Source organism: Strongylocentrotus purpuratus, unplaced genomic scaffold (genome assembly GCF_000002235.5).
Source record: "Strongylocentrotus purpuratus isolate Spur 01 unplaced genomic scaffold, Spur_5.0 spur5_scaffold_5, whole genome shotgun sequence".
In the NCBI taxonomy this organism is placed as follows: domain Eukaryota; kingdom Metazoa; phylum Echinodermata; class Echinoidea; order Camarodonta; family Strongylocentrotidae; genus Strongylocentrotus; species Strongylocentrotus purpuratus.
Window position 1 is genome coordinate 7,025,598 of NW_022145611.1, and position 22,036 is coordinate 7,047,633.

Here is a 22,036-nt window from a genome sequence, read left to right on the forward strand (position 1 = left end):
AATATAAATATGTGCAAATGATTGTGTTTATGATGAAACTCATTTTGAAGGCCTGTTACTCTTTTGAAGTGCCTTCCTTTCACCCCTTCTGTGCAATTGATTCACTACACTCATTATCATCAACTTCATCATGTATTATTTCATAGAAATTATTCATCATTTTGCTTTAAAATATCTTAGTCATAAATTTATGTATGTTGTTTATAAACCACTGAAATAGAAATAGCTGTAAACAATATTTATACATGTAGCATCAAGTTAATCTTACACACGTTTACAAGGAAGATACGAAGTGGATGAAAACCAATCTTCTTAAAAACTACCAGACATTTGTAGCATGCACTATTATTTCTCAAAGGAAAATTACAAGAATCGATTGTTCATGGTATTAGGTTTTGGTAGAATGATTACATACGGTATGTAAAAGTGCAATATTAAAGTGAACCGGTAACATTGTTGAAGGTTGATGAAAAAGCTGCATAATTTTTGTTTGAAATTTTACTTATTATATTCCTTCTACTGTATTAACCCTTTAAAATGCAAGAAATCCTGAAAAAAATTCTCAAACCACAAAGATATTTATGGTTTCTTCTTTGAAAGCATCACTGTGCAACACCTTCCAACAGTAAATTCTCCCAACTCATTTTTGAATTTTTGCAACTGTTTTTCAATGAAAATAAGACATAAAACAGGCTTATAAAGGTATTTAGAGCCAATTCATTGCTTTGTGTCGATTAACATTGACATGAAATTTAATTAAAATATGATAATAGTTTTTCCAACTTGTTATCTTTAATAAAGGTCTGTTTTCACCTAAACTATCAGATTATCTTTAATTGTAGATTTTAGCATTGAAGTCATGACCTTAGCACCATTTTCTCTCATCTCGAAAAATGTTACCAAGTCCCTTTAAGATTCTGTCTGTAACAATTTCATTACTGTTTACTACACATTTAAGCCTGAGCTGGGAGACATTTTTACTCGTGGTGCCACACCAGAGCTTTCCCGGGCACGGGTGAGCGTCGCCCAGCGCAGTGCCAGGTGGAGATCGAGGCATAAATCAACACTTATGAAAAAAATATAAAGTCTCTTCCCTTCAAATTAGGAACGTACATGTAGGATATCTTCAAATGGTACCGGTATTCAAGTGAAAAAAATACATGGGGCTCTCGGCAAAATAGCCCCCAAAATGCCCCAAAAATGCCCCAAAAATGCCCCAAAAAGCCCCCCAAAATCCGAAAAGAGCCCCCTTAAATTTGCATAGAGTTCAATGCAAAACAAATTTTAGAATGTTATTTTCATGCAGGCAAGGTTGATAAGTAGCCCCCGTAAAATAAATATACATTTTTTCCCTGCGGTATTCTTTATTCAAATTATGTTGAGACACAGAGATGGTCGTACACCACTGAAAAGTAGCATTTTGAGGACTCAAAATATCTTGTGCCTATGTATAAGACACACCCCTGACTTTCGAATTTTTCCGGCGGAAAAAAAGTGAGTCTTATACACAGAGATTTACGTTAGCTATTTGTTGAGGAGGCAGCGTACTGCGTCTTGTTTGAACTAGCCTTCAACATGAAACCATAGCCAACACTGTCTTTAACATTGGTGTTGTCATAACTGCATATTCACATAATTAAACATGTAGTATGAAATTTGTTTATTAACATTCAAAATTGTAATGTACATTTATTTCGTATATACACTGTATACGTCTCAACAACATACAGTGTAACTGCAATAAAAACATGCTAGCTGTTATAATAATTGTAATGGCTCGGTATAGTATTTCAATAATCAGTAATCACCCTCCATCTCTCTCTCTCTCTCTCTCTCTCTCTTTGTCCCTTCCTCCCTCTCTCACATCCTTTTCCAGGATTTGCGATATGCAGATTTTATTTCATTTTCATTCACTTAGAGCACACATATTGAAAACATTGTGCAATCTGCATCATCGGGAATACTTCCATAGTACATCAAACAGTCTCTCATACGTGACGTAGTACCTCCAGATCTCACCAATTTTCCAGGATACATGTAGCACATCTTTCAAGTGAAGAGTATAGTTACCATGCCGATGATGTATAATGTGATGAAGATGGTGAACATAATAGCATCTGGTATTGCTGAAACAAATTTCTTTTCCTGTTGCACAAAAAAACAGAATGATGTAACAGATGGTTATAAGAATATGATACTAAGGAGAGACAGTGAGAGAGAGAAAGAGAGAGAGAGTGATAGGGCGAGATAGGGCGTACAAGAACCAGGTGGTTTTTATGTTATGGCTAGAGAGCCCTAGTCTGTGCATACGTGTAATATGCAGTATTCTGATAAAACATGCAACCAACACAAAAAATTTCGTCTGTATCACACCGATAAGTATTCATTGGAAAAAAACGAGTGATAATAAAGTGAGAAATATCTAATTTCAGCACTTTTATTCATGCGCCTCGAAAGCATCTTTCACGTAAAAAATGTAGAACTGAGTGTAAAGTGAACGACGGCTCAGACATGGGAAACTTTGTGTTTGCAATATAAAATTGATACCTCCGCCTTTTCTTGTGAAATAACATTGTCCTTGCCTGAATTTTAAAGAACTTATTTGCACCCTTACTTTTTTAAATAATATCGGAGTACCGGTAGGTATTAGGGAAAAAGAAAAATCTTGTTGATTTCAAGTCTAATTTTAGGTGCGCAGACATAGGGCTCCCTGTCATAATTTGTGAATTCTGTAGTGAAAAGGTTGAGGAGACATTTTGTGTGATCAAAAGAGAAGAATAACGAGGTAAGGTAAGAGAAATTCAAAGATATTACAAATCTCTATGTGTCATGGAAATTATTAGCACACAAGTACATCAAATTAAGGAAATACTTAGCTGTAAATTGGTAGCTCCCAGGTTTCAAAATCCAACCACACTAATGCAAGCAATATTCTCCCAATTTTCTCTCTTTATATGATGTCTGTTTGAAACCAAAAGGGCGTTAACTCACATACCGGTAGTTAACGTCCTTCTGGAACCAAACAGATACGATATGATATATTAATGATATTCACTGACTTACGTAAAGCTTGAGTGATAAGATTTCATTAATGGTTTTGCAAATTTCATGGGAAAGTGGGATATTCATTAACAACTAAATTATTCATACCCCTTATAAATTGTGGATTTTTTTTTTTTTGCAACTCGAGAAATAGATAGACAGTTTAAATTAGAGCCATGTTTGAAAACTTTTAGATGTAAGCTTTTATGTGACATGTTCTCAAAAAGAAGAATCTGGACAAATATATTTTCACATACTTAAAAAATTACAAAGCTTGGTAAGGGTATGAATAATCTAGTCGTTAAATGTGTATTGCTTTAACTCGTAGCCTGCCATAAGGATGCATGCACGCTATTGTTATAGTGCCATGTACACCTCAGCAAGCTACTGCTTCTCTGCTTCTTGCATGATTGCACGCATATGTAATAGTCTAGCATTTATTGTTCATGCCCATTGAACTGTGCCTATGTTTTGCACGCGCTATTGATAGTACCGTCGCGTTAATCCGATTATCTCGTTATAAACTTGGCGCTGCAGGGATTTGAGGCTTGGCACTGCAGGGACTAACCCGGTGGCAGGATAAGAGTTAAGTCTCCAAGAAAGGGGCAATCCAAAAAGTAGTCAATGGGCCACAGGATCAGTTTGAAGTAGAGAAAAAATTTGTCATACTTTTAAATCATTCTGTATTCATCATCTTTACATCGATGAGCAATGCCATCATGAAAATCAGAATGATAACAATTCCATTGCTAGGGCAACAGAGCTTCATAAGCAATAATTTCAAGGATGGAATAGAAATTCCATCACACTGCTTCATACTTTGCAATAGCGAGAAAATGATTATTATTTCTAATTTTGTTCTCTAATTGTTCGTTGAAGATGATATTCATATATATGTTTGTTTTTTGTCATGAAAATAAATCCTGCAAACATTCTGTTTTCAATGTGATGGTATGGCTTTGGGCTCTGACCCTAAGTATGAAAAAAGAAATATTGAAAAAACTTACAGTGAAGGTCAACAACCGTGCCCCGTCTTCTTCGGTATTGTCCTCTACGTTTTGAAATCTCAATCTCTTCAGTAGCGGGCAAACAAAGAACATTGACAATACAGTTACGATGATGAGGAAGATGTAAACTGTTGAAAAGAGCATGAAGTTGTATAATGTTCCAGGTTCGTTGGACTGGATCTGAGCAAGGACGCTGAATCCTGCGAGGGTCAGTTGTCCGAGGAAAGCCACCCCCACCATGAGAATCCTCTCCCCCGCCATGGGTGGGAGGAAGAACACGCCCAGTGCCACAAGGGATGTCATAATAGATGGTGCCACTAGCTGAGTAGGGGTGTCCATTAGCGTGGTGTTCTTGATCAGGATAAAATCGAAAACAGCCACCGCCATCGGGTCATGGGGGCTCGGTCTGGATTGCATCATCTCGTAAGGGTACACCGTGTCCAGCTGCCAGTCGTCCCTCCCGTCTCCTAGAGCAGTGACATCGGGAGGTTTGGCCTCGTACAAGATGGTGGAATGAGACTCCAGTGCGCACCCCAATGTCAACGTACACACCCTCCTTGTCTTGCCTTTAAGTTCCTCATTTGATCCATCGCCGCTTACTTTACTTTTTGGTTTGGACTTTTGTTTGACACACGGCAAAGAGACGTCTATGATATTTACGTCGGCTACCTGCCCACCTAGGAAAACAAGAACGTCTTTAGAACTGGTCTTCTGTGAGGCTACCCTGAAGGAAAGATTGAGAGGAAATCATGAATGATAATGAAAGCATGTGCTCCAAAAAATTGCTATTTTGGAACCTCTTTGGGACTCTTCTTTGTTTGAATAGCATCCTATGAAGACATTAATCTCCTGATTTTATGAATATTTGCTATTTCAAAGTGTCCTTCAAACTAATTTCTTTGTTGACGCCCGTAAAGGAAATGCTTTTGCCAAAAATATTTTCAAACTTTTTTTGCTGTGTTGGCACCTTGAAGAAAAGATTGAACAAAAAAAAAAAAAAACAGCAATGACATGTTTTCATTAACATTTGCCATTTTGCGATGTCTTTAAAATTCGTCCGCTGTTTGAGTGCCCATAAGTAAAGGCTATGAAGAAATCAACAAATCCAGCTATGCTCTAATGTTTTTATTTCATAAACAGCAGTACTTGGGATATCATTTGAATTTTCAGTTTTTATACCAACCTAACATAAGAATTGAGAAGAAATCAACATTGAGTGATTGACAACAGTAAGACAATGTTTTCATTATTATTTGCCATTTACAACAATGTTGATGATGGGGATGTTATGACTTACCAAACTCTGAGAAAGTCAATATCCTCCTGTTCGTAGCCAGAAGGGCATAAACGTATACACTTTAATGTAGAGTTAATAATATTTTTTTATTTTATTTTTTTATTATATATTTAAAGTACTAATTTTGTCATAAATGTTTGTTTTTATCTGCCACAAAAGTTTTCGGCTGTGATGATTATTATCTGTGTTAAGCCATTATGTATGGAAATTATTTCTTTAATTATTTGTATATGATATATGGATATACTGTATATGATGGAATTTTTTTTGAAAATAAAGAACCCTGTGGAAGGAGGGGGGAAGGAAAAAAAAATTATTTAAAAGAATTATTGTAGTGCTTAATACATAATACCGTTTCTGAGCCCTTCTGCATGGCTACATACAGATGATATATGCATATAGGTTATAAGTGACCAGGTGAGCTTTAGTAGGTATAATATTGTATTAACTGGTTGATGAAAGAGCAATATGTACAAATATAGACACACCATCATGGCAGATACTTGCAAGTATAAAGGAATATGTGACAGTAAGAAAGGCTCAACTCCATCAAAATATTTGTTGTATATAGTTACATAGAAAAAACCCATACCGGTATTTGGTTAAATTTAGGAGACATAATGCTTTCATCTTAATGTTATAAAATAAATGTAATTGTATTAGAGGATCCATGCAAATAAAACTGTTTTCTGTCTCATGAACTTAAGATATATAATCTTTTTTCTTCATAACTAGAATATTGTTTTAATTGCGTTGGGCCCTTCCTCATCTCCTGGGCCCTCTTGCATCAAAAAATTAAACGCAACTTGATTTTCAACCAATCAGGATCGCGTATTTGGGCCTTGCGTTTAATATTTTGAGTTTCGATTAAATGCAACTTTTCATGCAAGACGACCCTGATGTATAATCGTCGGCTACCTGCAAGAATGCCGTAAGATCTAGGTGTTTGACAATGGCAGTAACGGCCTTCTTGCTGGCAGCCGACGGTATCCAATTACATGTATAATCATCATTACTACATACCCCTTGTGCAATACGGTGTCAGGCACCCAAACGATGTGTCTCGGTAGGAAGAGGGACGAGATGTTGTATTCACTCCGGTTCCAGGCTAAGGACTTGTCTGTCCAATTCTGTATGACAGCAATGAGTAGAGGAGAGAGAAAGAGAGGTGGGGGCGCGGAAGAACGAAGTGGGGGAACGGAAGAATGAACAGAGAGGGTGGAAGAGTGGAAGAGAGTAAAGAGGGGAAGAGGAGAAGAGAGAAATCAGAGAATACATAGGGCAGACGAAAAGAGAGAGAAAGAGAGGGGGTCAATCGGGGACGGACTGGTTATCGGAATTTTCGCCGTTGTCTGCAAAGGCCGTTCAGTTCAGTGATTCAGGGGCCGGTTAATAAACGAAACACGGCAGAAGAAAAAAATAGATGTGCTGAGGAAAATGTGAAAAGTAGACTTTCAGAAGACTTACCAGCCAGTCTTTTATCTTGCTTGTTGAAGGTCGCAAGCCCTCAATGTATATTCCACCCTTTAATATATATATAATTTTTGTGTTCAGCTATACCGCGGTACTGCTTAAAGGGAAATCCAAACCAAATAGACCACTACTCTAAAAGAAAGCAGAACAATAAGAGAAGCACACTGATGAAAGCTTCAATTAAAGCTGACTAAATATAAGAAAGTAATTAATTTTTGAAAGTTGTAATCATTAAACGTATGGGCACTTCAATTTGGCTGAAGCGGTAAATGTCAATGTGATGTAGTCTCGGACTATACTTTCCCATCTGTTCCAACATATAAAATGACTAAAATTTAATTAAAAAAACAAATGTTGGCTCAGTAGGTTCTATTCTTGTTAGAGGACGTATAATAATATGCTATCTATAATATATTTTGAGTAGTGCCCCAAGGGAGAAGGAACTTAGGAGAAAAACAGAAATTTTAGTGATATTTTTGTCATTCTGTTTCTTATTTTTCCGCTTTCATACAAATCAACTTATATTAGGGAAGGGGTGAAAACTGCATTCAGACAAGGATTAATAGTCGAGAACGGTACATTGAATCGTCTTTCTTTAATAATGAAATGAAACGTCGTACCTTCTGCGCTTCGCGCGGGAGGGGCGAAACAAGAATTTAAAGTCGGGAACGGTACAACGGTTCGTCTTCTTTCTCTCATAATTTAATGAAGTGTTAAAGCTTCCGCGCTTTGCGCGGGAGGGGGAAAACTGAAAAATAACTTAGTTCCTGGCCCCGGGTTTATAGGGTTGAATTTGTAGACATTGGCATTAATATATTTGTCGGTGATTGGTGGCTAGTTTTTTCGGTAATCGGTGGCCTCTACACCACCCACCCCCGCTTGGTCGCTCCTCTCCCTCGCCGCTAAAGCCTCGCTCGATCGCTTCATCGTTTTACATACATTTCACCCCATGCCATTGTGTGCCCCCCCCCCCCCCCGGTAAGAAATTCCTGGATCCGCCCCTTGACCCCGCCGGGACTTTGCCCCTAGACCCCACTTTGAAAAACGTTCAGCGGGGCCTGCATGTAAGAGTGGGGGTGATGCAGATTTTTTTGTCAGCCCCCCAAAACGTTTTTGCTCATTACGCCACTGCAAAGAGTGGTATATGTACATTAAAACAAGTTGGCCGTGCACGGCTGAACATTATTGAATTAGTGATTTCTTGCATTTTTTTAGGCTCGTATTGCTTTCATTTGTAAGTATGGTTTAGTGTGAAACGGGTATTTCATTTGCAGCGCACCTAGATCTCCCCCTTAATTTGTATTCAGACTTGCTCCAGTACGCATCGATGCGCAAACTGTATGCAAATCGCTACACGATTCCATTCTCATTGTCTTAAAGGTCTTGCAAAAATGACTTCCTCGATTTCTTAAATGGGTCAATATTACCTGATAAAGTCCAAAGGTTACTTTTACAGTGCCATCCGCTTCATTCTGTAATAGAATAAAAAATGAACGGAATTAGAACACAAATAATAATAAATATGTTGTCGGAAATGTTGTGATCAATCACAGTCATGTAGTTCAAATAGGAAACAAATATTTGCAGAGAGGATGTGTGTGTATGGAGGGGGGCATTGTGGCGTAGCAGGGATAGTCTGCAGGCACAGACCCTAATTTGACACTTTATCAACAAATCATTGTGCCTTGAGAGAAGTCTAGCCCAGCTACCTACTGGTTGTGTCAGGAGCAGCTACAGTACATGGTCTATTAGTCTTATAGTGCAGACTCACTTTTACGACTGACCAGGGTTTGTGCTTGCAGACTATAGCAGGGATGCCAGTTGAGATTAATTAGGCACAGGCATTGGCGGGTGGGTCACCGATCAAACTCGGTGAATGAAGTGCGAATTAACAAGGCCACTAATTAGGGTATGCGTGAAGAGGTCTATCATCTAGTTTTCTCCTCCTTAAACCCCTCTTACATACACTTGCTCTCTAATTCTCATTTTATGTGCGCCCTCCCCCCCCCCCCCTTCCCCTATCCACACCCCAGTGGGTATATACATAAGTGTAATAACAATTAACATGGGGATATAGTTTGTATTACTGTTGGGCGTTAGATAATTGTATCCTATTCTTTTTATAACGGTCAAGTGTATGCCCTGAATGCCCCTCCCACGTATTTGCGATCGTGAGGAGGAGGTGGTGGTGGTGGTGAGGGAAATGTGTATTACACTGGATAAAAGGAATCGAGATGATAATGAAATGATATGATATGCTCAGACAACATGTCATAAGGAAGAATAGAAAACATTTTAACATAAATTGTGCATAACGACTGCAAGGTAATTGCTCGAAAGCTAAAATCCGTTGCGATGCCAATTGCAAAAGTAAAATTCCAAGTAGAATAAAACTGATACTAATTTGTTTTTAGAAAGAAAGAAACATGACCGACTCCTACCACTTGTCCGATATGCTGTATTGATAATGCAATTTCGATGTGAACAGGATCAGTATCTTGATTTGGTGACATCAGCAACTGGTAATCCATCAAGATCTTGGTATAAAGGCGCGATCGAACGTCATTACCCCCTACAAAAAATTAAACAAACGAAATCAAACGATTCAGTTATATTTTAGGACCGAAGGGGGAGTACACCCTGAAAATAAATTTGTTTTAATGCAAGGAAAAATGAAAAGAACAGATCAGTGAAGGTTTGAGAAAAAAATCGGACAATACATAAGAAAGTTATGGATTGTTTCAATCCATAACCTTTCAAGAAATACTTTAAATCCAGTGAGTCAAATTGACACCACGGTCTTTAAAGGTACTATGTCCCATTTGCAGGCCAAAAAATTGAAAAAGTTAACTTCCAACTGCATTTGAAAGATTATACTAATTTAGAACTTCCCTAAAAAAAAGTGGGGCTTGAAAATGTCTTTAAGTGAGAAAATAATGACTATTAGTTGTCAAATCGACTTTAGGGCTATAGAGCCCAAAAGTAATAGTCTTGATTTTCAGACAATTGTACCGAATGGTCATACGTTTTATGCTGCGCAAAGATTCAATCAGTTTAATCTTGGCCATCACAAGAAGTGGGTTATTGATGTAGACAAATGCTCATGTACCCTTTACAACTCTTTTCATGTATGTTATTACCAAAGAAGAAAAAAAGCCAGTCAGTCACTCAATAGTGTCTGACAGTGAAGTCTAGCAAGTAAAAAGGTTTCCTTGCACAATTTGAATATGAGGACACTGCTAACGTTTAAATTTCACAGATAGGACATACATGACATATTCATAATTCCTGCAAAGTTCTACAGAATTTGAGGTTGGCTGCAAAAGGGACATAGTACCTTTAAATATGATGTCACTCCCTCACATTCTATCCTTTGTTGAATGCAAGAAATGTCATTACATTACACATATCAAATAAAAATAAATATTTGTTCATGCCTAAATAATTATAATGGATAACATGTTCTTTCTTTCATGCACCTCGCTGGTACGGTTGGGAGACGGATCGGTGCCCCAGAAAATGAAATGCAAATTTACAAGGGTACTCTAAGCTGAGGGTGGTCGAGGCATCGTTTCACAAGTTCCTCTTTTTTTTCCCGCTCTTTCAAAGAATTTTGTACTGTTCGAGTTGGGGGCACATGCGCCTTTACCCTCGTATCTACGCCATTTTCTACAATGCGTGTACCTAAATTTGAAAATGGTATTGTTCTTCCTCGCTGTTAGACGAGCAGAAATACCACACATACATACATACACACATATTGATATTTATATAGCGCATTTACATAAACATGCTTAAAGCGCTTTACATTAGTAAATAAAACAGAATAAATATTTTGCTCTCCAATTTCATACACTGTAAATTGGTTGTGTAAAGCTGTGTAAAGTAATTCAAAAAAATTGTGCACCACATGAATCATTATAAACATGTTGAGAGGCTAAAGCCGGTGCTCCAAAGTGCGACGTTTTCGACAGAGGTTCCATTTGTGTGTGTGTCCGGGAGGGGGGGGGGGGGGGTCAGTTTGGTGATTAAGTATAAGACTAAAACAAAATCAAAGCTTTGAATAAGCGGATAACTGTTGCCAGGGGTTACGCCTTGCGCCCGAACATCTACTTTTGTAACAATAACGAATGAAAAGAGACTTATGCACCTTCGTAGGTGAACATGAGATAACGGTTTCCCGAATATTTTCATTAGCAAAAAAACAAATCAAAACAAATCGGAGGACTGCACCACCGCTCCGCTCCCGCCCCTCCCCCGCCCCTCCCCCGCCCCTCCCCCGCCCCTCCCCCGCCCCTCCCCATCTTGTGATACACCTGATTTTCGGGCCGTCCTTCTCTATCGGTGCACTATTTTTTTCTCGGAATGGGAGTGAAATTGTATACCCTGGTGTGTACGCTGCTGATTTATAGCATTCGACATTGATCATGACCGTTGACCCGACATTTAAACCGCTAATAAAAACAACAGACATCATGTTGTGATCCCCGCTGTACTAATTCCTGGTTTTAAAGGGTGAACTTGTTTACATCTCTCTCATAATCATACATTTTATGATTGGTTTTCATGGAAAATCCATTATTTCGTACAGAGTCTATGGAGAGCGGGTGCAGCCAGCAGGAATCGTAATTGCTACATCGTGCAAAATGTTGGCGAAAACAGGTGGGGATTATATTTTGAGTATTTGGTTTCAGTTTTATACACACCGCCGCACCAGGGATACAAGGCTGTTTTAACTTACTCTAATATATTTATAACAATTCGTTATCCTCTCTTTTCTGTTCTGCAATAATTTCAGCCGAAAACTGTTGTCCAAATATTTGTAGACAATCCATATAACAGGTTCAAATATGAAAATGATAATAACACACATCCTATCATGAAAACCTAGTTTTAATCTTCTTCTTCGTCGTCTTTTTTTCCTCAGTTTTCTTCCGTTTTCTTCTTCCTCTCCTTCCTCATCATCTCCACTTTTTGTCTTCTTACCCTACATTTCATTTTCTTTTCGCCCATCTCTTCTTTCTTGACTTTTTTTTCTTCATTTCCCATCCAATAATTGTTTAATGTTCAACAACAACAAATGATAATTTAAGTATTTCATAATTCATTTGCCTTTTGCCTATCGAAGAAAGAGCTGACACGTAATTAAGACCTTTCTATTAAAGGTATTACAAAGTTTTGATATGGGGTCATGAATTTGGTTCAAATGAACTTTTGGAAGCATATGCGATCCTACAATATTCAATGATCGTACGTTGCTGCGGTTGAAATCGAGTATAAAGGGGCTAAATTTTCTAGTGCTTATAATACATCCAAATATAAAGAAATCGGAAAGAATCACTATAAACCCAATTTTCAAAATTTCCCAAAATGTTGTATTACCTTTAAACTTTAGGATACTGATTTTAGTCATTTGTATCATCACCGTTATCGATGACATGGGATTTGCAAAGCACCCCCCCCCCCTTGAACTTCATCATTGTTAATATGTAATGATTACGCATTAATGAAAGCACTGATAATATTCAGCGACTAAATGATAATCCGTTGGAGCCAAAAGCATGTAAATCTATATGTACCTAAACAGAGGGTTAACGCCCTCCTTCCTCTGAATAGACGAAGATTGCTAAACTACTAAAATGTTAAGAATAATTTGAACTCTAAAACTCTCTAACTTGTTTGACTGATATATCAGACACCATGGTCCCGACCTATGGAACTCTCTCCCAGAATCTATTAAATCATGTTGCTCCCTCTACTCATTTAAGGCCAAAGTTAAAACGATGTTATTATCAGAATACTCAAGGTAGAACTCTGTGTCAACTCTTCATTCTGGCTCGGTGTAAAAAATGTCAAAGGTAAAAATGTCAGAGGTAAATATGTCGGAGGAAAATATGTCAGAGGTAAAAATCAGAGGTAAAAATGTCAGAGGTAAAAATGTCAGAGGTAAAAATGTCAGAGGTAAAAATGTCAGAGGTAAAAATGTCAGAGGAAAAAATGTCAGAGGAAAAAATGTCAGAGGTAAAAATGTCAGAGGTAAAAATGTCAGAGGTAAAAATGTCAGAGGTAAAAATGTCAGAGGTAAAAATGTCAGAGGTAAATATGTCAAAGGTAAAAATGTCAGAGGTAAAAATGTCAGAGGTAAAAATGTCAGAGGTAAAAATGTCAGAGGTAAAAATGTCAGAGGAAAAAATGTCAGAGGTAAAAATATCAGAGGTATAAAATAAAAACAAAATCATGTTTGTTATGGTTACACCCGGGTATACATTAGGCTTATCGAAAATGAACAGCGAGGGATGTTCTGCAGTTGTTATTTCACCGCTGCTTTATTTTCCACTTTCCCAGTTTAAATTTATTTACCTTTCGGCCCCAAATAGTGACTTTTTGCCCGATTATTGTCGAAGGAAGACGAGAAGGGAGTGTGTTCTTCTTCTGGGGTACGGTGACCCGGCTGCTCTCCCCCTTCCTCTTATATTATGCTTTGCTAATAAATCCTTCCGAACAGTGGTCAATGCCTAGGCAGAGCATGCAGGCAGACTATATGGGACATGGTTTCTACTCCGAGTTTCGCGCCTTGCAAGCAATCATCAGGCAATTGATAGCATTCTTAAACATGATTATCCTACAACATTGGTACAAATACCCCTAAAATAAGACTTAACTAATAAAATACAAATAGAATTACTCATGAGTAATTCTTATTATATTGTATTCAGGTATTGTAGTTAAGTCTTATTTTGAGCGTATTTGTACCAAGGTTGCAGAGGAATCATGTAAGAATGCTATCAGTTGTCTGATGATCGCTTCCAAGGCGTGAAACTCGGAGTAGCAACCATGCATGTCCCATTAGTCTGCCTTAATCAATATTTATATACCGGTATATTATGCTTTTGTAAAAGCAAATGGTACTGGTACACTGAGCAAACTTCTGGGGGAAAAGATTTCTAAAATCGAGAAGTTTGGCCATGTTTTATAGGCTGAGTTGTCGCTCCATGCATGGTGTAATTATTAAATAAAAAGAAAAGTCAGTACAGCCCCCCAAATAGGATCAGATATCTATGAACCTCCCCCCCCCCCCCCCCCCCCCCCACTTCTCCTTCACTTCTTAAGATTGTTGGACATTTTAACTGCGTGGCAATGACTACTATCATATGTAATTTACAATAAACGCTTATTTCCGACAATTCCACTTTCTTGTGGGCTTGGTATTTTGATACTCTGAAACAAGCAGAACGCCATGTTATCAATGCTAACCCATCACATTCCCGAAGTGCGTGCGTTGCAATAAAATATAGTCGATTACTATTGCGGTATAAAATAGTCTGGGAGAAAATCAATAACAAGCTTTGTTATTCCGATACAAAGCAGAAAGCCGCCCATGTTAAGGTTGAGTTAAAGGTGAACAATAATTTGTGAGCATTTATCATTCTTATTATGCAAGTGTGGAAGAACATCAAAGAAAAAAGTTTTCCCCTGAAAATCTATTTCAAATGACTTCATATCCCAGATATGACAAGTAACAGCTTTAAAATGAGGCCCGATTTGAATGCCATATGTTTGTGTAGTCCCATATCAATATCTTTATTTTTTATTTATTTATTTTATTTATTTCTAATATTTTGACAGGGTAGCCCATTCACCAACAAGTAGTGGTCTTCCATGGGGCCCTGAATGAACATATTTACATCGTTTATAACATTTATACAGAACAGTTACAAAAATAATACTCGTTTGCAAAATAAATATAATCATTAACCTAGTAAACAGTAATGTCAATAGGAAAATATTAATTAAGTCGCAATTATGTGAATAAGTCATGTAAATATTACAGAACATGCACGTAGTGTATGTACGGCTGAGCCATTCACAAATTACAACTTTGTTTAAACAATCTCTTAAATGAATTGACAGAGGAAGCCGTTCTCAATGAATTATCTAGCTTATTCCATTCAAATATGGAAGAAACAATTGGGCTACACTTATAACAATCAGTGTGAAATCTAGGCACACGTAAACATCCACTGTCTATTTGCCTTGTATGATGCTCATGTACATCATTAGGATTGATTAAGCCTACCTGAAGGTAAGAAGGTGCTAAGTTATGTGTTCTGTGTATAGTGCTTGTTACTTTACTAAGACTGGGCCAAAGTTTTTATCATTTTGATGACTGCAAAACCTTGCACTACACACCAATACTTACATGTTTATGCTAGATGATCAACCTTTTCTGATTACTTCCACACCGTTTCTTTCACAATGCAATCGCAAGACCAGAACTCAACTTTATCTTTAAATGCCAACCGCACCATCACATTCCAGAGAAGCGCGCGCTTTGCAGAGGTTCGGTTTAAGTTACATCGTTATTTATATAATGATGTGCAAAAAAGTTGATTGTGGATTACTATTGAGGTATAAATAGTCTGGGAGGACAGCAATGGGCATCAATTATTCCCTCGACATGAACGTATAGATATCAAAAAGGACAAATGACATGCGATGGAGGTAATTGCATCAAATAAGGGTGGAATAAAGGTCATATAATGAGGGGCATATTTACTCAAAAGTATTTGAGGGCAAGGTGTCCATTCTTTGGAAGTGTGTGAGGCGTACACGTGGGTGCAAAGGAACCTTAAAAACAGATCTCAATCGGGCCCAATCGCACACAGCAACCCACACAACCATGACGTTGACCTTATAGGAGCGGGGATAGCAAAAGCGCGGCAGCAAATGAAGGCACGGGCCTCGACCACCAACGACACGCCCAAATAAATATATACGGATACGGTGAGAAATCTGCCGAGAGAAGTACAGGGAAATCTGCCTAGCCGCACCGTTATCCGAAGGACACTTCTGAATCAACGCAGAGGACCTCTGGAGCCTGCAACTCTAGCAGAATTGAACATGGATCCCGAACAAACCGGGGAACAAACGATGACGGATGGGCCCAACCCAACGCAGTTCCTCCTCTACGACAACGGTCCCCAAGCTCGGAGTAGAATAATTGCGTTCGCCACAGAGGAGTGGATTATTTTGACGCAATGCGTCATAGTGACACGCCCTTATAAGGGGTCAAACGTGTCGGAGGGTTTAAAATGGGGATGAGCTTTTGAATCGAGACGGTCTTTTACTTTTTGGAGCGGGTTTTTAGTTTTCGGAGCGAGTTTTCACTTTTCAGGCGACTTCTTGTTTTTTTCTCATTCTTACTCCACTTCCTTTGCCGCCATGAGGTGCTAAAGCTTTAGCAGAGTTCGGGGCGCCCAGCCTATGTAACTTTTCGTGATTCCTCGTGATTATATGTAATTATTTGTACTAAATGCACTACTCACTTTAACACTTGACTTTTGTCGAGAACTTTCATTTCTTCGTTTGGACTTTGTTCGTCTCTGGAACGTTACACGGGCTAGCTAGTTGTAGGCTACCACCGGCCAAACCGGTCCGAGTCACAAACATTAGCACATCAACCAATTAAAAATATCAAAAAATGTTAGACATTCATACATAATATATATGCAAGCCTGATCACAAAAAATCAATTTCAAAATCTATTTTCCACATTGTATTATCCTCAGGACATGTACGAAATACAACACACAGCCCATTTATAAAATTTACATTATGGAAGAAAGGAATATAATAGACTAGCCCATGCAGTAGCTGTACGTCTCGACATTCTGTGTGATAAAAGTCCTGAGATATTATGACGGCACTCATTTTTTTTGCTTGTACCTCTAACATTTTTACCTGACATTTTTACCTCTGACATTTTTACCTCTGACATTTTTACCTCTGACATTTTTACCTCTGACATTTTTTCCTCTGACATTTTTACCTCTGACATTTTTACCTTTGACATTTTTTCCTCTGACATTTTTACCTCTGACATTTTTTTCCTCTGACATTTTTACCTGGCACCTTCATTCTTTATCATGTCATCTCTTCTTTCATTCATTCGAATCATTATCACTATCGTCATCATCATTATTATCATCATCATCATCATCATCATCATATTCATCCTGATCTGCATCACCATCATCGAAATTTGTATTTTCAATTACCTATCCGTTTCTGCTTAATAAATGTGTTAATATATTTCATGAGTTTTGTCTGGGGCTGTCGTATTATCAAGCAATCTGCTTACAATGACATTCCTTCTTCCGCAAAAAAAAATTATAATGTTTTATCATGTTTGAGGAAATTTAGTATTTATAACAGTTTATCATTTCGTTTTTGAAAATAACAATTTAAATATATATGTATTTGCTTATTTATGATTCATTGTCAGAAAAATAGTTATTCTACTTTATATTATTATTGTTATCGAAAAACTGTATGTTTACATGAATGCAGAAGAAAATAAAATAAAATAAAATAAAATAAAATCATTCATGGTATTTGCTTCACTTATTTTTTTGTATTGTTTATATTTCTTTTAAAAAAATGTATGAAATATTGCTTTTAACAATATCATCCATTTCACATTTGGTATTGCTTGATTGTATAGATACACCTTTTTGCGACATTCCTCTACAGACAATTTGTAACACTATCTGAATTTTAACTTTAACTATAGACCCAATACTGTGTCATGTAACAACCCGTAACGTCATATATACATCTAGTTGCAATTCAAACCCTAAATCTAAATCATTGACCCCTCCCCCCCCCTCCCGCCCCCCCCCCCTAATGAAAAACGGAGAAGAAAAAAACCCCGGCGCAGAGTGGCCGGAGAAAATGTCGGATCACCTTTTAATTGATTCCAGTCAATATATTTCAGTTTAATCTTCTTCTCACCGGAACGTTAGTGGGTGTCCATCATCGCTAATTAATATTTATGCATGAGTGAACCATATTCCGAGTGCGCAGTAGAGCGAAAGTAATTAATTGTAAACTAAATTAATTGTTGCAACACCCAGATGACACGGCTTTTGCAGATACGGTCCATTATCGCGCTGCTTGGCAAATAAAGCTAGAAGAATATAGGGTTCGATAAGGACCTGAAATATTGATGATCAAAAATTGTTTTCAAAAAATCGCCTCTATATCTCTACTTACACAAGTAGAATTCACGGCAATATACGCTGGTAAATCACTGGTTAGCCAAAACACGATACTATCTTTAAAAACGTACTATTTTGATAATGTAATTCTATTTTGGATCATGGCAAAAAGTGATCTGTGAAATCAACAATCCGAGATGACTTTAGGATGCAGCTTGGCAGACTGCGGCGTTTTCATCTTCTAGCAACTACTTCGCCCAAATACTCTTACACATGGAAATACATATGCCTGAAAACAAACATGATTGCACTAAAGGCACTATTTATCTATTTTTTCCTGATGATATTTAAGATTTTAGAAGAGTTTACCTGTACGAATATATACCCAATGAACATTATCGTTACCATTAATTAAAGAATTTCAGAAGAATACTACTATTACTATTTGTAATACTACTACTACTACTACCATATACTACTACTACTACTACTATTACTACTACTACTATACTGCTGCTGCTGCTACTACTACTACTACACTACTATAACTACTACTGCTGCTACTACTACCAAAGAGATACTACCTCTTTGCTAATACTACCATCACCACCACCACTACTACTACGACCAACACCACTACATGGTTTAGTATACCCCGGTCTTCGGTTTTTCTTTTTGTATATACTCCATAATAAAATACGTTACCTAATAATAATAATCATTCATTTGTTTCACATTACGGTGTACATTATAGGATGTAAATACCGGACGTGTATTTAACCTTAGGAAGTCTATATTCTGCAATTCCCTTTTTTTGTATCTGCTGATCCAAATTTTCTTCTGTCATAATGTGCATTCTGTATATCGGACTATGGGTGCGTTTATTGACCAAAATTTTGGCTAAGAATCAGGTTTTCCAAACGTCTTTCAGGCAAATTTAGAAGGTGATAAACGCAAAGCCTTTTTTAAAGGTCTTTAGTTATGGGCATATCTAAAGACGCAAAAAGGTGTGTTTTGAATGTGACATACAGCCAGAATCACGTTTCTGAGAGATGATAAACGCAAAGCTGTTTTGAACCCCACATACAAATCGGACCACACAGGTTAATTTCCGGTTTAGAGGCTAGCACGCGCCATGACTTGTGTACAAGCATGTGTGTGTAGTTGACCTCAGAGAAACTGTCTGCTTCCCGGGTCAAACGGCGCAAAACAGCTGCTCAGACACAAGGCCTTTATTTTGAATCGTGAAGAGACGATAAACGCGACATCCCGCAAATCACTTTCGTATAGTGGTGTTCGATAGTGGGGTACGATATGTACATATCTAGTGGCAAGACCCAATAAACGCACCCTATAACTACCAAAGTGCCAATCCTGGATGTCGACGCGTGTTCAAAGCCTACAATAATCTTTAAAGTTTCACAAGGCACGCTAAGTTCAACATTCCGACCTGTAAGCCCATGTAATTATCCTTTTCCTCCTAGCTTTATCAAACAATGGTATTACTATTGTCACCGAGGAATGAGGAATCTATTTCCCATGAAACATTAGATTTGCCTTTGCCTAACTTTGCCTCGATTCTAGTTTTGAATGGGTTGTCTGCTGAAGTTTTTGGTTGAATGACCGAAATCAATAACTGTTTTTTCAACAACTATGTTTAATTTCGTGCTTGAATATCATACACAAAAGTGGAAACGTAAAAGTTAATAGGCATGAATTTTAATTGTTATGAGTCGTCTGGTATAGATCATTGATATTTGCATGTGAAATAAAGGATTGGAATTAGACTATGCCCGTCCTGTTCAACCAGTCTGAATATAATTATGCCAGTGCTATATCTGTTCTTTATTCCCGTGTCAACAACCTTTAGTAGTTTTGCAACCATTATTACTTGTTACTGAATGCCTTACACTTATGAATATGAAAATATATATACAGAAAAGGTAAGGGGTCCTAGATTATCAATATTAAACCTAAAGTCAGAATTGTTTGTAATGAAAAAGCCTAAAGCAGAAGCTTATGTAGGGACGGGACCCAGCCTTTCCTATGATAAGTCTACCATCATTTTGTGTTGATATACATTACTTTGATGTTGAGGCATAAAGATAACATTATTTGCCCCTCCAAGTAATGCTATCTCTCTGGCAAGGACTGTACATGAGTTAAGAAATTATGAGCTGGTAACCTTGAAGTTTGAAATTTGAAAACACCTTTAAGAATTCAAGACAAATATTGAATGCACAGGATAGCGCCACGCTTCACCGATAATTCACAAACTTGAAATTCATTCAACCCTGTAACTTCGGCAAGCATGCACGATTTTGACATGTTTAACAAACAACATTCCTTTGTTATCTATTTTCAATTAGTATTTGAAAGTGTACACATCATATTAAAGAGAAGAGTACTATTAACTTTCAGATCTTCCTGTTAGATTTACAACAACAAAAATTGGATTTTTGATTAAATGTGGATTTCTTATTTATTGTCTGACATTTTAGTATAGCGATTTCATGATTACTTCTGTATCGTAAAAGGACACTATCAGTATATTAGATTGTAACGTCAGTTTGCGAAAGCATTAGATTGTTGAGAGGTATGTGACGATTTTCTGGTATAATGTTTAAATGTAACCAATTCCGGTGTCACATACATTAATTTGTATGCTTTTGCTTTTTAATTGGAATTGGAAATAACTTATACTTCATCCTTTAAAGCAAAATGGTATCAACTTGTGCACAAATCCAACTGGGAATTCTTTGAAATAAAATTGTTACAGTTTCAGACGTTTACTGACTTTAACAGTTTTTGTGTCGTTTTGCTATGTTCTCCGCGTCTTATTACAATTTACAACTGCGTTTACCTGTATAAGTGACAGTGATTGTCTACAAATTGAAGTTTTTATCGTAGAGATGCTCATTCTGTGCTTTCGTTACGATAATCATGCCTGTCATCACAACACTTTGGCGTATCCTTTGTCTTTAGTGCGCCCACGATCAATGGAGAACAATACCTTCATCATGCATCGCTTAACAAAAAATACCCCCCAATGGTTAAATGAACACACAAGTCATGATCTACACATTAAATGACAACTCTTATTCCTTCGTTTTGTATAATAAACCATGTATCTATAGGGATGACTTGCTTCTGATTTTTTTCTTATAAGAAAGACGCGTTAGATTCTTGGGAGTCGTAAAAACACTTTGACATAGTTGAACCTCCGCTTCTTGGCAGCATTGAATTTGAGTTCAATTTGAGTCAAGTCAAGCGCCAGCAGCCCTATGTCTAGACATAACAAATAAAGCTGTGAACAGGTAAGGTATAGGTGAAACAGACCCCCTAAAATATGAATATGCAAACTTACCTGCGAACTGCAGTAAACAAGAAGCGGCTAATAATAAACAGAGCATGATGGAATTAATATCAAACAATGCAAGGTATGTCATAATTGTTGCTGGGCTGTGGTGTCTCAAACCATACAGCGACGTGACTAAATGACTGCTTCCCTGTCAGGTCGCCCGAATGCTCCGCTACCGCTGAAATTCAATTTCCCTGCCACCCTGCTTAGCCCAGACATTCGGCCAAAGTGATGGGAATACAATATGATGTCATCTGTTTATCTCGACAATTTTTTTTCTTTTTCGGTGAAAGCTGTAGATCCCTGTTTCCCTCTGCCCTGGCAAGAGAGCGGGTCTGAACAAACGGTGCACACGACACACGTGCTGAAATAGAATACCCAAGTTATTGGCATGCTATCATAATGATATAACGATCGTCAAAAGTGTGTCATGGTGCGGTGGTGTTTAAAGCACTGGGGTGAGGGTGAAGGCATAATATGAGAATGGAGAAAAGATTATGAGCTTGGTGCCCAGGCAAACATGGATTTCATATCACAGCAGTGTTTTCAAATTGAGTGGCGTATCCATCAATCGTCAACAGAGGGGCGGAGTATAGTTTAGGTTTCCCGCGTGCCGTAGACCCACTGTTCTGTTATCGTTTTGCCTGCATGTGATTTCGAACGGGAGGGGGCGTGCATAAAACGATATACACAGGCTTCATCGTATTTTGGCTACGCCACTGAACCCGACTCCGTTATCAAAAGGGAGAAGGGTTTTTAGTTATCGCCAGGGGCGTCGCCAAAGGGGGGGTGTGGGGGGGTGCGACACCCCCCCCCCCCCCACCTGTCAGGATTTTGTCGGTAAAATTGCGCTGCC

General features: G+C 37.8%; 1 protein-coding gene across 1 annotated transcript; it reads right to left on the bottom strand.

The window, feature by feature from the left end:
• Nucleotides 1–1,843: 1,843 nt before the first annotated feature.
• On the bottom strand, nucleotides 1,844–21,801 carry LOC105443908 (acetylcholine receptor subunit alpha-type unc-38-like). Its single transcript, XM_030999007.1, has 6 exons — nucleotides 21,187–21,801; nucleotides 9,261–9,391; nucleotides 8,247–8,291; nucleotides 6,370–6,476; nucleotides 4,050–4,773; nucleotides 1,844–2,145 (listed from the first exon to the last, which is right to left on the bottom strand). Exons 1-6 carry the CDS (start codon nucleotides 21,266–21,268, stop codon nucleotides 2,050–2,052), a joined length of 1,185 nt encoding a protein of 394 aa, XP_030854867.1. The 5' UTR covers nucleotides 21,269–21,801; the 3' UTR covers nucleotides 1,844–2,049.
• Between the last annotated feature and the right edge of the window lie 235 nt (nucleotides 21,802–22,036).

Coding starts and splice junctions, on each gene's coding strand:
- LOC105443908 (XM_030999007.1), bottom strand. CDS start 21,268: ATGACATACCTTGCATTGTTTGATATTAATTCCATCATGCTCTGTTTA. Junction 9,392..21,186: donor TTGTTTACTGCAGTTCGCAG/GTAAGTTTGCAT, acceptor AATTTTTTGTAG/GGGGTAATGACGTTCGATCG. Junction 2,146..4,049: donor CACGGTTGTTGACCTTCACT/GTAAGTTTTTTC, acceptor TTTGTGCAACAG/GAAAAGAAATTTGTTTCAGC.